Source organism: Lynx rufus, unplaced genomic scaffold, assembly GCF_022079265.1.
Source record: "Lynx rufus isolate CCGP_SWC_20201006 ecotype Redwood Valley unplaced genomic scaffold, mLynRuf1.p SCAF_3, whole genome shotgun sequence".
NCBI lineage: Eukaryota > Metazoa > Chordata > Mammalia > Carnivora > Felidae > Lynx > Lynx rufus.
The window spans coordinates 80962609-80980560 of NW_025814845.1; the positions used below are offsets into that span (position 1 = coordinate 80962609).

Here is a 17952-nt window from a genome sequence, read left to right on the forward strand (position 1 = left end):
CCATTGCCATTTTCACAGTCACATTATGATATTTTAGTGTGTTGAATATAGTAATTATTTATTAAAAGTAACACATGAAAATATGAATAAAATACCTTTATGTACAAAGTGGCATGGCATGATTTCTACCTAACATTTAAAAATACACTTGCAAATTGTCCCTGCATTAACATAGTACAAAACAATAAATACAAACATTAGGTAATATGAGAACACCAAGAAAATAGGAAAGTCTCTACGGATAGGAACTGTCGGCTCTGGAAACTTTCAACTCAAGGGAAGTTCATGTCATCAAGGAACCCACCTACCTGGCTGTCAGGTTAGCTGCTCACAAAGGTCCTTCCTAAAACTCCCAAGCATGTTCTTATAAAATGTAGTAATGTGCTTTTCATGTCACAAATGACGGGGGAGGCCCGGGCTTCTTCGGATTCAATGAAATTATTGCATGCCATCTGGACATCACTTTATTGGGACAGGTGACTGGCAGACTGGAGAGCAGGACTGGACATCAGGAAAGAGTCCACGAAGCTTTCTCCCTTGCTACCCCTGGAGCACAGAAGCTGAAGATGAAGCCTGTGGGGGGAAAAAAGTTCAGACTGCAAGAAAGTGAAGAAGATGCCGGAGGGACCATTTCTTGTTAAGAAATATGAGTGACTTGCTTTTTTCCACCCGATGGAATCACTTGACTGTCTCACAAGCACTTCAAAGTCAAGGTGTCTCAAGGGACAACACTCTACAGTAGCCTGACCCCCACCCCAGCCGTGGTTTCCCATCTCCTGGTTTCAGCTACTTGCAGTTGGCCTCGGTCCGGAAGGAGAGGGTCCTCCTTCTGACCTATTGATCAGAAGGTCAGTAGCAGCCCGAGGCTATATCACCACACCTATGTCGTTCACCTCACTCCATCTCATCAAGTAGGCATGTTATCATCTCACATCATCATAGGAAGGGAGCGTATAGTACAACAAGATATTTTGAGAGAGAGAGAGAGAGAGAGAGAGAGAAAGAGACCACATTTACCTAACTTTTATCACAGTTTATTTTTATAATTGTTTCATTTTGTTATTCGTTAATGTTGTTAATCTCTTACTGTGACTTATTTATAAATTAAACTTTATCATAGGTATGTATGCACAGGAAAGGAACACAGCATGTACAGGGTTTAGTCCTATCCGTGGTTTCAGGCATCCACCGGGGTCTTGGAACATGTCCCCCATGGGTAAAGGGGGGCTACTGTACTGCCAGCCAAACCTGTTCCCTCTTACTGTACAATTCAAATCTCTGCTCTAACCTCCATGACCTACCCAGGTACTCATGCTGGAAAAGTGGGCACACCTAGACACCTAGACTTGTAATCTTCCTCATTCCCCACTGCCCACATTCAATCAATCACCACCTCTGGAAAAGTTCACCTTCCAGACTTTTCTCTACCCCGTTCTGCCTCTTCAGCTCCATCCCAACTGTACCTGGAGAACTGGCGAAGCCCTTGTGCCTTTCCTAGGGAATATTGCAATAATTTTCTAACTCCTCTGCTTCCAGTCCTACTCCTTACTCTTACCCCTCTTGAATTAATCTTTATTAAACACTCAGTGATGTGTCTCAAGCACAAATATCATCATATTCCTCTCCTGATGAAAGTCCTTAACTCTACCCAATCATTAATGGGAGGCAGTTGGCGGTCTGTTCCTTGGGGTGACAACGTGAGTAGACGTTTACTGGCCACTTTCATGCTTTGCTGCTTGCTGTGTGCTTATCAGGGTGAAATGTGAACAGACAACTCTCCAATTCTCCTTCACAAGAAAGAGAGCAGGAGAGCCACGGCTTTATTTGATCACTTTGGGATTTCTTCTTTGCAATGCAGAAGCAACTTTCCGTGTTGGCCCCCAAAGGAGCAGGAGATGGGGGCTTCTGTGCCTAAGTGGGAAAAGGGGGGTGTGGTCTGAGCTGGCAGGGCTTAGATGTTGTTGTGCTGCTGATGGCAGCACTGGTGGTTCCCGAGAGTCTGGGTGGGGTGCGCAGTGGTGCCAGCGGTTAGAGACCCGCACCCTGCTCGTTCATGGCATGGTTGGTGGAAGCAGGGGCTTTGGTAGGGTTAGTTAGTTACACTGCTGCCTCGCATGGGGGCAAGTTAGACACTGGTGGCCATAGTGGGGAGTGCTTTGCAGAGCAGGGAGTGGCCACTGCATCCATGCCTTAGGCTATGGGAAGGATTGTAGAGCAGAGTATTTCTGATGTCCTCTAGAGCATCTGCAACCAATAGATGGTCCAGTATACGGTAGAGCGTAGCATAGCTCTGGAAAGAGCACAATGATTCTAGGCATGACTGCAGAACAGACTCCCCTCTCAAATTTGGAACTCATTTCCTGGGTATTTTCCATCCAAGTTTGCAGGAGGGGGAGGTCTCCCCAAATGAGAAAATGTCTTGATGGCAGTAATGGAGGAGGAAAGAATCTGATTTTATTCTCCTTAGAAAAAGTATTTCATTTTCACTTTCTGAAGTCCTTGATGACTTACCATGGGAAGCAAGACCTCCCATGATCTGGGGCCCTCTACTGCTTCAGCCTCATTTCCCAGCCTTTGTGGCATTGAACTATGATTCTGGACCAGCGTTTCTCAAGTTATCTAGGGTGAAGGACCAGATTGGTTTCCAAAAATTTCTAACCGGCTGCAAACTGATATTTCAAAAAATACAACAACAGGAACAGAATGTTGCAGCAATATCAGATTGCTATGACGACTTTTAAGGGCTCATTCTCAGTTTCTACACTTAATCTCACCACGGAACAGTGTCAGCGGTTCACTGACCTAGCAACAGATGTGCACAGCACAGCACAACGCTAACCAATTATTTATAATTTCTTTTATATTCACGCAGTTTCTTATCCTGTAAGTCTCAGCTCAGATGCCATCTTTTCTAAGCGATTGGCCATTAAATTTCAAGGTACCATGTTTAACTTTACACACACTGTCTTATTATTTACCATATTAAAGTCCAATTATCTTCCTTACATGTATTGCTCTTCACTTCTATAAGCCCCTTGAGGACAGTGACATGTCATGAGCCTTTTTACAATTGTCCTTGAACTTGGCCAAGAGCAGGGTCTCTGTCATTTTTTAACTGACCCATACTCCTCTGTAGGTGAGTCCCCAGGTAAAGTCAAAAGTTTGCAGCACAGACCATCTAGGTAAACACCTGGATTCACGTGAGTAAGATAATGCTCACGATTAATACCATATTTTTTTTCAAGAACCAGCAAGCAATATGAAAACAAACTGGAGTTTTGGTCAGAGTATATCCCACATTGAAAATCTTTCTTGAGAAATGGGTTTTGCTTCGTTAATGATTTTTTCCGTGAGTTGGCAGTTTCAATTTGAATGTCTACACCAATATCAGTATTTGCTTCCTTTCCAACATTATAATCTCTCTAAACTTAGTGTGTTGTCTTCAATAATGATAATGCAAGGCTTTAAGGTCCTGCATGTCTCACAACCCTAAAATTTTATAAATTTATGATTCGTATAAAGAATAGAATGATCACTTTTGTAATAAAGTATCATGATAGATTCTTTACCAATGCTGACAATACTTTATAAACAAAGAAGCAAAATGGGCTTCAAAGAAAAGATCTTTCTATCCTGGTTTTATAGATGTGGAGCCCAGTGCAAAGCATTATTAAGGAGTTTGTTCAGGGCCATACCTAGGATCAGAAAATAAATCTCTTTCATGATCTTTTCTTTTTAGTCCCAGCTATTTCATCTTAAAATGCAAGAAAAATAATTGAAAAACATGCTAAGCTCTTCTGCAAGTTCACAAAGGTGCTTTTAGATGTTCACGGTACCATTGAGAAATGACAGAAAGGATGAATTGTATCTGGGAGAAAAATGAAAATAAGTAACATTCCATAATGCTGAGGGTCTGTGGGATGGGACTCTCATAAAGTCACTGGTCTTTCCAGACTTTTGGTTCTTGATCTGAAACTCCCACCACTTCTTAAACTGTCAAGAGGCTTGGAACAGAATGGAGGGGGAGCCTGCTGGTGAGGGAGGATGCAGATAGCAGGAGCTGCCTGCCTTCCTCTAGCACAGAATTGGTGGTGGAACAATCAACTGCTTTCTGTTCAGTTTTAAATTTGTTCCCTCCCCCACTTAACCTATATCTTGGGTGTGTTTGCATGTAATTAAAAAATCACCTTGAGAATTACTTTTGCTAAGTTATATAATGCCATTGATTGCATGAAGCATAATTTACTTGAAATTTCCATACCATTAGACGTTTAAACTGTTTCTAAATGTTTGCTACTATTCTTTATATATTAATCTTTAGTCACATTTCAAATCATATCCTTATGAAAATTTCCTAAAAGTGAAGTTACTGGGTGACCAATGTGAATCTTTTAAGTCCTTTAATAAAAATATTACCAAACTCTTCTTCAGAAAGATTAATCGAATTTAGATTTTCAAACGCAGCATATGATATTATTTGCTTCACCAGTATGATTTTTAAAAATTAGAAAAAAAAGGTTTAATTAAATTGAAGGTTATAATTTTTTTGGTCTTAATTCACATTTTTTAAGATTTTATAGTAACTCTTCTGTAATTTTATATTATCATTTCTATTCCTTCCTCTATGAATTGCCTGTTCCTAGCCTTTGCTCATTTTTCTATTTCCTAATCTGTATAATGCCTTTGGTATATTTAAGAAGTTAATTATTTGGTCTCATGTTTTTGACAAACATTTTCCCAATTTGTTTTTTGTTTCATAATTTTCTTTATGATAATTATTTTTTGTGCTTGGAAGTTTTAAGTCATGATGTGGTAGAATTCCTATCTTTTCCATTGAATTTCCTTACACTGTTTTGTGTTTTAAAAAATTTTAATCAGTTACTTAATAAAACATACATAAATTCTTTTACTCTCTCTTTTTGCATAGTTCTTTTTATACATATTTCCCCATAAAGACATTATTAGCTAATGTCCCCACCTCCATGCTCATTATTGACCAATTTGCTCAGACCATTTGTTGGCATCAATAAAAAAAGAATGTACTTTGCCTGTTCCACATTTTTGCATAGAAATTTTGGGCTTAGCAGAAGTTCTTTGTGACAGCAAACCCATTCCTTTAGCCATGTCATCCTTACCACTCCCTGTTGTAAGAGAATTAATCTCAGAAGAAGATAACAGAGCACATTTACATTATAAATGAGCCCACATATATCTAGGATTGCATACCATTAATATGTTTCTAATCTTTGATTCAGGTGGCCTTCAAAACTTAACAGAAACTATTTCCACATTAATAGCTATTTTGAAGGTGGTACCAGGTAATAGATGGGACCAAAGTGATTTATATAGGGAAAGTTTAAGCTGATGCGATCCTTTTCTTATTCTTAAAAAGTTATGATCCCTAAATGGAGCAATTCATCTGCAGTGAAAGGATAATATTTTACTGAAACCCTTACCAATTTTCCTCTTGTTGGTATAAAATCTCTGAGATTTTAAAATCTGTTTGAATTGATGAATCGGTGTCAATCATGCTCACACAGCTTTTAATTTTTTTTCTCTAATTATTATCTTATTTCTTGTATGTGATTTCATGTTACCACTAGGCAAACTTTGGAGAGGGCAAGAATCATAGGTTATAAGTATTTTGGAATTCTTCTCTGCCCTGCCAAATCACATTAAATATAATCCTCTGCACAAAACAGAGGACTGATATATGAAGCGGCAAACATTAAGTTTATCCAGAATTTGATTTTGAAACGAAAGATTTTAACATTGTGAACTTTGCTACTCCTCCACAGTTCCAAAATTCCCCACTTCTTTTCCCAAAGCTTCTGGTTCTGATGACTACATTCCTATTTATTCTGAATCTCTTGAGTTGATATCTGATTTCTAATTGATAATCTAGAAAGTCATTGCTCACTGGTTACTGCGTTCAAAGTACAATGATTGCCAAGAGAAATAGACTGGAAAAAAAGACAAATAGTCGAATTGATGTGTCAAACTTGTTTCTTCCTGTTCTGATCTTTACTCTTCAGAACATGGTTATGTAATTCCAAAATTACAGAGACGAGAGACAAAAGCTACTTATTTCTGAGAATTTAAAGACATGAAATTAAAGGCTAGGAATATTTTTTAAAGTATAAAAAATGGAAAGGAATCGGAACTGGACAAAAGTTTATTTTGTTGAGCTTGTTTGGGTCACCACTATCCCTCACTTCTGTATACATTTTCTTTCCAACTGAAAAGAAGACTTTGTCTTCTGCCAAATTGGACAGTTGGTCACTAAGAGTTGAGCATTTTGATAATTTAGAAAGCATCTTTTGACTAGCCACAAGGTTGCAAAGGAACCCTAGCAGGCGTGAGAGCAAGTTTTCCATGTACTAGGTAGGTTTGGACCACCTGCCTCTACAAACTTCTTAAATTTCTCAGCTTCTCCAACTTTGCATCTAAAAATGTCCATCGCGAAAGGATAGGCAGAATCTCAGATTCTTCTCTTTCTAATCCACCCTTGCTGGCTAGAAAGGGATAGAATCTGACACTGGTGTTCACATCTGGGTGGCAGTCCTCTGTCTCCATCTCCTGCTACTGGCTGGAGAAACGTGGCAAGCATCATTTATTCTACAAGTGCTCTCTGAGTGTCCGTGACAGCGCTGTATTACTAGCTGGGTAGTAGACATAGGTAGTGGACACGAAAATAATATCCCTTCCTCTGGACACCACCCAGAGTGCCTACCATCGTGGTCAGGTCAATTTTGGGCATATGCGTATTTGTTTGTTCTTTTGCTTTTTTTACTGTTAGTTGCCGAAGGGTAAATTCTTCTGCAGGTTCTAAAAAGCATCAAACGCTAATTGTGAGGGCACTTAATCACTGCATCTTGTGAAAACTAAACTAAAATAGGAAGAAAATCTTCTTACTCAATACTAGGAAAGCAAAAGACAATCCCATGCTAAACCAAGAGGGTTGATTCTAGCAGGCAAGAAACTGGCCTGAGCTGTTTTACTGAAAGAGGAAATGTATGTGCATTGCACGGACTCCCGGTCAAAGCACAGAACATACAGAGTAACAGTGTTGCTCATAACCATAGTTTTGAGAGGTTTCAATTGTTTATTGATTCACAACTGCTGCAATGAGATTGCTCATTTGCATCTGTTCTCATAGAGACACTGGCGGGCTCTGTGTCTCAGCTAGTTATTTAGCAACACTATGCCTTCGTGACCCGCTGCATACCAGAAACCCCAGCTGAGACTACCTTTTTGGATCACCTTGCTTGAGGTGCTTTGTATACACATCCATGGTTCCTGCACCCACAGGGAAGGGATGTCCCGGTGCAGTCTTTACAGAGGGAGGACAAATGGACCTCCTACCTCCCTCCTCTGAACCCCTTGCCCTCCGCCAGTCTTTGGCTGGGATGCATCTCCTTACGTTAGCGCAGCTGCTGTATCACATCTTTTTCTTGCAATAAACTGAAAATTTGTAAGCATTGCCATTCTGGGTCCTTTGAGTCTCTGTTAACAATAGAACCCTGTCTAACTGCCACTGTTAGTGTGCATATTCCGACCGAGGTAAAGGCAAAGTGCATTTATGTGAAAACATTGCCAATAGGCAGAGTGAATTGTAGCAGGCAAGGCAACTGGAAGAATCTTCTATAGCCCCCAATATATGCAGTTCTCTGGCAAATCTTCTTAGAGTTTGTTTTTAGACAAATAGATAATGATGGTCTCCCTGACACAAACCATTAACTTTTCAGCTTGTAAAAGTCTTTCGAGATAATCTAAGCTACAGCACTCTAACAAAGCAGATATTAATGAGCATCTCACTGAATGAAATTAAAAAAACTTACATATTTATTGCCCAGGTGTGGAGAGGATTCATCAAGCTGTCAGTTCTTGGTTTTTCCTTGTGCAGAGTGCTCACCTACAAACAAAAGAAATGTTTTGATCTCTAAGCTCAGAGAGTGAATAGGGATGAAAATAAGGTTTCTTGGCTTGTTTTTTATTTTTCAAGGAAAGTCCAATTTCCCGGCAAGAATGTCATTAGAGCCACAATCTGCCTCTTGGTATCGCCTGGAAATTGTTCACCAAGATTTACGAGCTTTGTTCCACCATCATCTGTTTCCACCCTAAAGGAGCAATGCTCAACTAATTCTCTGGGAGCAGGGGTTGTGAGTCAGGAAGTGATAATAAGAGAGGCACTCTCGGGAATGAGTTATAGTTTTTTGCTTGTTCCTTGAGCCTAAGCAAAACTGTATTATATATTTAAACTGCCATTTTATCAGGAAGACATTCTAGGGTCCTCTGTTTAAAGAGTTGGGTAAGAGTTTTGTGAAAAGGAATTTGGAAGCCAACATAAACCCTTTGGTGATATACAGAGCAGTAGAGGGGGCTTTAGTCAAAATAACAGTGTTATTCCGTCACCCAATATAAATATAAATATAAATATAAATATAAATACAAATATAAATACAAATACAAATATAAATATAAATATAAATATTGACCTAGGATAATGGGAAGCAGAGGATCCCAAGTGTTTTTACATGCCCCTGAATTCATTCATGATCAACACACTGCACGCTACCTGCATCTTTCAGGTAGATTCAAGTATCAACATCAGTCACACTATATAAAAGCAGTATGGGTCAAAGTCTCCAGCTTTGAGAATAAATGTCATTGTTTTGCTCCAACTTTTATCTGTCTTTTAGAAACTTGTCTTCTGGAAACTCCGTTAATGTCACCTGTCACCGGCACTATCATGGTGGTAATAAATGGTGCCAGAGACCAACCAGGAGAACAACCCGGGACTCCCTTTCAAGAACCCCTTAGGTGCCATGCTCTGAGAAATCCCAGGCACAGAGCGACAGCCCTCCTAGCCGCTTTCCAGCACAACTCTGTGCTCACTATTGTTATTTTGCAAAAAGCACAGCACCTCCTGGAATCCGCGACTATGAAGTACAGGAATGAGAAGTGAACAAAATAAAAAAAGTATTGAACCCCTACTGTTTGTCAGAGTCATGTCAGGCGAAGCTTATGAAAATCATTCCAATTCTTTCTTTTAATTTGTTTTTTACATTTACTTTTGAGCAACAGAGAGAGAGAGAGAGAGAGAGAGAGTGAGAAAGTGTGAGTGGGGGAGGGGCAGAGAGAGAAGGAGTCACAGAATCCGAAGCAGGATCCAGGCTCTGAGCTGTCAGCACAGAGCCCGATGCGGGGCTCGAACCCACGAATCGTGAGATCACGACCTGAGGCAAAGTCGGACCCTCACCTGACTGAGCCACCTAGGTGCCCTGAAAATCATTCCAATTCTTAATATCTCCCTCCAAGTTCTGTCTAACTGGGAATAGAAAATACGAGAAAGATTCAGTTACAATATGAATCCAATAGGTTATAATAATGTCTTTGGTAAAAGCAAATGAAACATGCACCTACAAAAGAAACAGCTGGAAAGAGATACACCAAGCCATTAATGATTGTATTGTGTTGCGTTTCATGAGAACTTTTTAATTCTCTTCTATTCTCTAGTTTTCTCTATTCTTCATTATGCAAAATGTGGTCAAATATTAAAATGGAAGTTTAAGGAGCTCTTGGGTGGCTCAGTCAGTTAAGTGTCTGACTTCGGCTCAGGTCATGAGCTCACAGCTTGTGAGTTCGAGCCCTGTGTTGGGGTCTGTGCTGACAGCTCAGAGCCTGGAGCCTGCTTCGGATTCTGTCTCCATATCTCTCTGCTGCTCCCCCACTCATGCTCACTGTCTCTCTCTCTCTCTTCCTCTCTCTCAAGTATGAATAAACATTAACAAAAATTAATAAAAAATAAATAAAATGGAAGTGTAAGCCATAAAGAGCTATTTCAAGGCAGTGATATATATTGATTTGCCAAATGAAAAAAAACAAGTTTGGAAGAGGAAAAGACCATGTACACCTAGGACAGTCAAAGAAGGCTTGATGGAAATGCAGGGTATGGGCAGATATTGAAGGGCTGAGAAGACAGAAGCTGAATCGATGTATGCCTTTCTAAATCCGTTCATCTTTTTCCTCATCTTCACACTTTCTTTCTTTCTTTCTTTCTTTCTTCCTTTCTTTCTTTCTTTCATTTGTAAAAATAAATAAGCAAAAAAATGACTGCACATTTAAGGAGTAATTACCATAATATACTAATTAGTGTTAGTATACTAACAATATACTCATAATGTGTCATTACCGTAATGGGGAAGTGGCAGGGGGTGGGGGAGAGAAGGCTTGACAAAAGGGAGCAAGACACCATCTCCTCCTTCAAAAGAGCTTGAGTTCAGCAAGGAAGACAAGGACGGGAGATGAATAGTGCCTGGAGAATATGAGTTAGTACGTGGTTTGCAAACTAAGCAAGAGGAAGTCTGGTGCATCACGAAAGGCCTTGTAGACATGCCAAAGTGTTTGAACTTCATCTTAGATAATACAAACCTAGCAGTTTTCTAAGCAGAGGAAAATTATGAGTTAAGATCTGCTTTTTCTTCTTCCAAATGGTTCAATGTCAAGTAGTGCTTTATTTTTTTACCTTTATTTATTTATTTTGAGAGAGAGAGAGAACAGAACAAGCAGTCTCTGTGCTGTCAGTGCAGAGCCTGAGGTGGGGCTCGATCTCATGAACTGTGAGATCGTGACCTGAGCTGAAATCAAGAGTCAGACATTTAACCAACTGATCCACCCAAGCATCCCTCAAGTAGTACTTTAAAATGAAATTCAAAGATACTATGCTTTCTTTCTTCTGGGAAGTCATATATTCTTTAAGGAATTTTCTTCATAATTCTTACAGTCTTTAATATTAAAAAAAGGCAATGTATATTAACTTTCTGAGATGTGATATAAGTAGCAATCATATTTAAAATGCATTATGGCACATATGTATATTTTGCAGTCAATCATGGTAATGTTTAACTTGGCAAGATTCCTTACTAAAGCTGAGTGGGATCTTGTATGTTCTCATAAAGGGTTGCCTGATCTGCTATATTTGGTGCTCATTTCTTTCTGAAAGCAGATTCTTGTTGTACTCTAGCAGACTTTTTCTTTTACATTGAAGAAAACTCCTAATTTAAATAATCAAATTGCAAACATTTATGGGTTACATTTTCAGCAGAAGAACCTACTTGAGAGAGCACATATTTGAAGAAAGCAAGAGGTGTGGATGGATAAACAACATGGCCTAATCAGAGGAGGCTTTGGAGCAAGGAACTGTCTTATTAGGAGAAAATGACCAGAACAATAACTATGGCTCATGGAGGCTTCTGGAAACCCAGACACTTTAGTATTCACTGGCATTTCCCCTGACGATGGGTTGCTACAGAGCTCTGTTTCCTTGGAAACATGATTTATTGACCTCTAAAATGGCACAGTTTATTCTGAGATATAATACCAGAGTTTATAAATTAAAGTACTGACTAATCCAATGAGTTCTTATGGCCATTGAAGCTCAAATTTCATTTTGTTACCACTTAGGCACATTAGCACTATATTTCTTAGGCCACAGAGCAAATAACATGAAATGTAACAGTCATCAATTCTGAATGGTGGGTAGTCAGATATTCGCTCTATCAAATTATTTTCTGTATTTTTCAGATTTATTAAAACTTTTATATAGGAGATAGTGGAAAATTTGGCCAAAGGTGTGCATTTGTACCAAACCTAACCATTTTAGGTTTTATTCTAGTTACCTTTGAGGAAAAGTGTTACTGTTGGGCAAAAGATATTTGGGTAAAAATAGTTATAACAATGTAACTTCTGTTGAGTATTGTGAGCATAGTTTTATTAAAAAAACATATTTGAATTTAAAAGAGAGTGAACAGAGATTTGTTGATGAGTGTTTCAGGGGCCAGACTTTAATAAAAATCGTGGTAGTACAAACAGCATTTGGAGATCATTGTGTTTTAGATTATTAATTCTAGGCTATTGAAACAGACTCTGAATGCACAATTTCAGTTTTTTCCTATCACCAAATATTTCCCATGAAAATCAGGATGGGCTGACCATTGAGAGGTTACTTCATTAAAAGAGGTATGATTCTTAAATTAAGGTTGGCAGAAACAAAGGAACCAGAGAATAGATTTTATTATTTACATGGTAATACTTCCTCCTTAAACCTGTGACCTAAAAATTTCCTTATGATGAAAAGGAATCTTGGAGAATTAAGGGTCTTCCTAACTACCTCACCATAGTCTATTTCACTGATTAATTACCCTTGTGACAATGTGAGTGGGAGATATCAGTTTTTGTCGAATTTTCCTTGGACCTTAAAGAAGAATCACGTATTAAATTTGCAACCAAGAAACACAAGCTTCTCTGGAGTTTTCCAATCCTCAAGCCTCAATTCTGGTGTCAGTTGTCATTTCCCTGATAGAAATGGGGGGCAGTAGAGCAGGTGGTCCTGATCCCAGCCCTCTCCTCACAAGGATAGCGACAGGGTCTCTACATGGAGTCTTCTTCCAAATGCTCGTTAGCCTGCTAACCCACAGCTCGGAGAGCCCCAAGGCTGCAGAGTGTTTTGTTAAATCCCCAAGGGATTAAGGAGAGTGCATGAAATTATTGTGATGCTTGTCTAGACACAGGCAGGTTCTGAGAACTTTTCTTGGCAAATGGTGTGATCACCATTTAAGATCCTTATTTAAGACTAGTTCACATGTAGGCTGGTCTTCCCTGACCTGGTAGAATAGGCATAGCAATTTAGTTGAGGCTGGGGAACAACCAGGGGAAAACTGTAAGTGGTTTCCAATTATTCTATGAATGAATTTTATTCCGTTGCCCATTAAGACGGTTACCTCCAAGATAACACAGTGGGAATAAAGGAAATGTGTACATCGAAGAGTAGACTAGATACAAGAATGAAGAAGGTCTCTCATAAGAGCAAATGACTCACATGAGGGGTCTGGGCATGTCTGCAGGTTCTGGGTACCCTTCTTCAGTTTTCAAGTCTTCTGTCTGCCTGGTGTAGTTTGTTCTAGTTAGAACTTCCTACCTGAAGTTGGGACCACATTCAGCCTTTGATATCTTGCTCTTGAATTGGGACAATATTGGCTGCTTTTTGTTTGCCAAAATTGTTTTTTGCTGCATATGTAAAATGGAGCCGGTCATTCTAAAGCTCTCATGTTGCATACCATCTGTATTCTGTGACTATTTTGTACAGGTGAAATAGGGGGAACTGCATATTGTAAGTGTACTCATTTCACTTGATATTTAAATTAGATCCACATGGATTGTTTTGTTGAGTGAATAATTATCTTTTATTTTTTTATTTTGTATTTTAGAGGGAAAGAGAGAGAGAGAGAGAGAGAGAAAGAGAGAGAGAGAGAGAGAGAGAGAGAGAAAGAGAGAGAGAGAGAATGAGGGGCAGAGGAAGAAAGAAAGAATCCCAAGCTCTGCATGGAGCCTGATGCAGGCCTCGATCCCATGGTCCTGGGATCATGACCTGAGCCCAAATCAAGAGTCGGATGCTCAACCAACTGAGCCACCCAGGTGCCCCTATTATTCATATGGCTGTTTTGTAATACTGATGTTTTAAATATTGGGTCTACCCAAAATAAGAAAAAAATCTGTAATTCTTCATTTCTTAAAAGCTATCTGACATTTCATTTTTCATTACTCTTGACGCAAATATAATTAATATAAATCACAATCTATATTTTGAAGAACTTACACATTTCAAATCTAATTAAAAAACCTAGGAAATTGGAAAAAAGAAATTTAAATGTTACCAACAGGAGATTATGTTTCTCCTCATTGAGAAACCCAATTAAAATGATATGAAATGATACAAAATAGGATTTATATTTTTAACTGATGAGTCCTGGTTCTAGCTGACTATAGATAGCCCTTAGCAAAAATAAAACAACAGCATTAATAAAAAACCGGGTGGTACATTTAATGTTCTTTCTGCTACTGCTACAGAATAGAAAATGCCTCAAGTCCCCACCCCTTCTTTAGGACACATATACATATCATAAAAAGCAACCTCTAAAAGTACCATAGTCCAATAATCTTACCAAAAATAATATTTCTAGGATTCATCTTTCCCCAATAGGAGAATTTTGTATTTTGGGGGAGTTACTAATTATTTCCAAATAAATTATGCTTTTTGATTGTGTTTCACATGAACAAAATCCAAGTTCAATTTTGAAATAACTATTTTCAGGGGCACCTGAGTGGCTCAGTCGGTTAAGCGTCTGACTTCGTCTCAGGTCATGATCTCACGGTTCATGGGTTCAAGCCCCGCGTCGGGCTCTGTGCTGACAGCTCAGAGCCTGGAGCCTGCTTCGGATTCTGTACCTCCCTCTCTCTGCCCGTCCCCCACTCACGCTCTGTCTCTCTCTGTCTCTCAAAAATGAATACATGTTAAAAAAATTTTGAAATAACCATTTTCAGCTAATCGACAATCTGGATACTTACCAGACTCATGAGAAATTGTCTTAACAGTGAGAAGCTTCACACTCTCTTTATCGGATTGAGGTCTATTTGGAACAGAAAACATAAGTGAACACTGCAGTAATTAGCATTGTATGTCTCTGTGAAAGAAAGTATACAGGATATAAACAGAATGAAGAAGACACAAAAGCACATATATATATGTGTGTGTGTGTGTGTGTGTGTGTGTGTGTGTGTGTGTGTGTGTTTCTATGGGAAAACGTGTCTTTTTACATACAGACAGACGTATACTTTTATAGCACTTTTTGCCTCTACAATAAAGCCAATCAATCTCTGTCACACCGTTAAGCAATCATAATCAGATAAAACAGAAACAGAACACGTGAAACACTTGACACAAGGTCCATATCACAAAGGTCTCTGGTGCCTGAAGGAAGGCATAGGAATGTTTCCAAACCTTTTGGGCTAATGTTGAGTTCTGGGGATATCCCTTTTCATGAGGCCCTATCTACCGCACTATAGCAGCTGAACTGTCTATTCTAACCAAGAGTCTCCACTAAATCCTTTCTCAGATTTGAAACAGTTTTAAACCCAGATTCCTTTACTTGGACATCTCAAGAGACTCTGTTTCTAATAAAGAAAGGTAGGTGATCTAGGGATGTTATTTTTAAAGTTCACAACTCCATAAAGGCAACCTACAAATTCAGGTCAACAACAAAATCTTAACTACAAAATTTGTTTTTGACATTAAAACGATTTGTCTCTTTGGAGAACCTTGACTGTAACAGTTGCCTGGATTGGTAAGCACTGCTTTTTTGTTTTAATAAAGTCAAAGTACAATAACCATCGACTGCTAGGATAAAGCCACTCAGTGCTGTCTCAAAGCATAAGCATGATTATTCCCTAACTGTGATGAACATACTGAAATTTTCACTGGGAAAGCTATCTTAAAACTCTATCTTAAAAATCTCTATGAGGTTTTTCTTTCTGGCTATTTTTATGCATTCTTTTCTCTTTGCATTCCATGTTTGGATTTCCCATTTTATTACTTTATCCAAGTTTAAGAGCAAATCTTCCCTTTTAGTTGTTGGAATCTCTCTGTTGGATAGAGAGTTCTGACAAATAGCCAAATTCTATTTCTAGTGATTTTTGCACAATTTGTTTTAAAACTAAACCAAAAAAAAAAGTGTGAGTAGAAGATTAATGTTACATGTAGATATACAGATACAGATATGGTAGAGTCAGAGCTTCTGGAAAAAAAATGATGTGGCTACTTACTGGTCATTTCCATTTTCCGGTGTGCCTAAAGGAGAAGAGAATTGTTATTACAGCTGTGAGAAGCTGGCTACAACCCCCCCCCGCCCGCAATAAAAGCACCCACTCCCAGACCCCAGCTACTTTCTGTGCAGAGATGTTTATAAAGCCATTCTGTAACTTTTAAAAAATCTCCCCTGCTGCCCCACTGGACTTTTTCTCATATATGGTTACAACTATTCCTCAGGTATGGCTGACACATTCATGGAATAGCCCTAAGTGGGACAACTCCCCTGAATTTAGTTCTGGACTAATTTTAATCTTATAGTTTCATATTGCTATGTGAAACTACTATCCATGGTCACACATCCCACAGACAGCAGAAAATGTTTCAGTTTATTTTAGTATCTCTGGAAAAAAATTTCCCTCAAAATATCCAATTACCTTTTTATACCAGAGAATTGGATCTTTGGCTCTCCTTCATACATTGCTCTTTCTGGAGACACAAGCCACTGTATTTGTGGCGAACGACGACGTAGACATTGCCTCTAATTGCATCTGGAGCCCACTGATTCAGCCTCTCAAAAGTGCCCTGCAAAATGTCACTGAGGCTACTAACTATAGCTAATCTTTTGTTTGCTTTGCCTGGCTGCTGCGCCACAGTCTGGTAGAAGACATTTTGGGTGTAGAGTGAGAATTCAGAATGATTCATTCTGCACAAAGCCTTGGCCTTTAGGGAGGATATGTTGGTGGTCAAACCTTGTGGCAAATTAGGCAAACTATTTAATGTAATTGCCTAGGGCCCCCTCGTTTTGTTCCTGACTGTGCTGTGGTTTTATTTCATTGCTACTCAGCTTTCGTCGCTTGGAATTCCTTTCACGTCTAATGTAGCCCTTGTCATTGGGATGGGCCTTTTCACTCTAAGTCTCCTGGCAATGACCATCATTGTTTTATAAAGAGTTTGATTTCCACTAATATTTTGGCTACCTCTATTTCTGTCATCTTGGCTAAGATACACCATCATGACTCTTAATCCCTAGGATATAATTCATGGCGCCATATGCTGTTCACCAGTCTAACTCTGTGTTCCCAACATCAGTAGGATTTTAACAGCATTTTTAAATTCCTATTTTAAGCGTTATGTATGATATCACTCATGATGCTTATGGCCCTGCTTCAAAGTGAGTTGATATTTTTTTCTATGCCTTTTTTTCCCCTTAGAATACTGTAATACAGGTTCATTAGCAGAATGAACAGACTACCTTCTGCATAGGTGCTGTTCTTACTTAGGTTAAAGCTCGGACTACTGTCGACATTATCCAGATAAGCTTAATTTTATACCGACATCTCTGATTCATGTTGTCTTCCAGAAAGCAGAGAATGTTTACAAATTTTCTGAACTTGAAGTCTAACCCACACACTTGAAGAGAGTTGAACTGTGGGTGTTTAATGGTGCCAATTTAATAACAATGCTGTAAAAGTCTGTTCGGAAAGCAAAGTTAACAATAACCACATAGATTTTGCTGATTGTACAATTACCGAACTTGGTTATAAAGTATTATATGCTTTCAAAATAACTCTCCAGGGGCCCCTGGGTGGCTCAGTCGGTTGAGCATCCGACTTTGGCTCAGGTCATGATCTCACAGTTTGTGGCTTCAAGCCCCGCATCAGGCTCTGTGCTGACAGCTCAGAGCCTGGAGCCTGCTTCAGATTCTGTGTCTCCTTCTCTCTCTCTGCCCCTCCCCCGCTCATGCTCGCTCTCTCTCAAAAATAAATAAATGTTAAAAAAAAAGAATAACTCTCCATAGCTATAGGTATTTTATACACTTTTTCCCCCTGAATGATCCAGTTCATCCAATTCATTTCTTTAATAGAAAATGTCAACTTTTCAAATAACTTAGTTGCAAATCTTCTTATGCAAAGCAGTCTTTCAGTACCGGGTATTTTTTTTTTTTTTAATTTTTTTTTCAACGCTTTTTATTTATTTTTGGGACAGAGAGAGACAGAGCATGAACGGGGGAGGGGCAGAGAGAGAGGGAGACACAGCATCAGAAACAGGCTCCAGGCTCCGAGCCATCAGCCCAGAGCCTGACGCGGGGCTCGAACTCACGGACCGCGAGATCGTGACCTGGCTGAAGTCGGACGCTTTACCGACTGCGCCACCCAGGCGCCCCAGTACCGGGTATTTTTACAAATGGATTTAGCCCATTAATTTTTTTACCTATCCTACTCAACACCCACAGGCTTCAACTTGGATAGTCGATTTCCCATATAAAATAGTATTGGTGTTTTAGAAACTTAGAGAAATTAAACTGA

General features: G+C 39.1%; 1 protein-coding gene across 1 annotated transcript in view; it reads right to left on the bottom strand.

Moving 5' to 3' along the window:
- Nucleotides 1–7880: 7880 nt before the first annotated feature.
- The window catches only part of EMCN (endomucin), a 94449-nt gene continuing 84377 nt past the window's right edge, over nucleotides 7881–17952 (bottom strand). The window contains exons 9-11 of the mRNA XM_047091042.1: nucleotides 15661–15685; nucleotides 14407–14468; nucleotides 7881–7915 (exon numbers count right to left, since the gene is read on the bottom strand). Coding sequence (XP_046946998.1) covers nucleotides 7881–7915; nucleotides 14407–14468; nucleotides 15661–15685 — 122 coding nt within the window. The remainder of the gene's footprint in view (nucleotides 7916–14406; nucleotides 14469–15660; nucleotides 15686–17952) is intronic.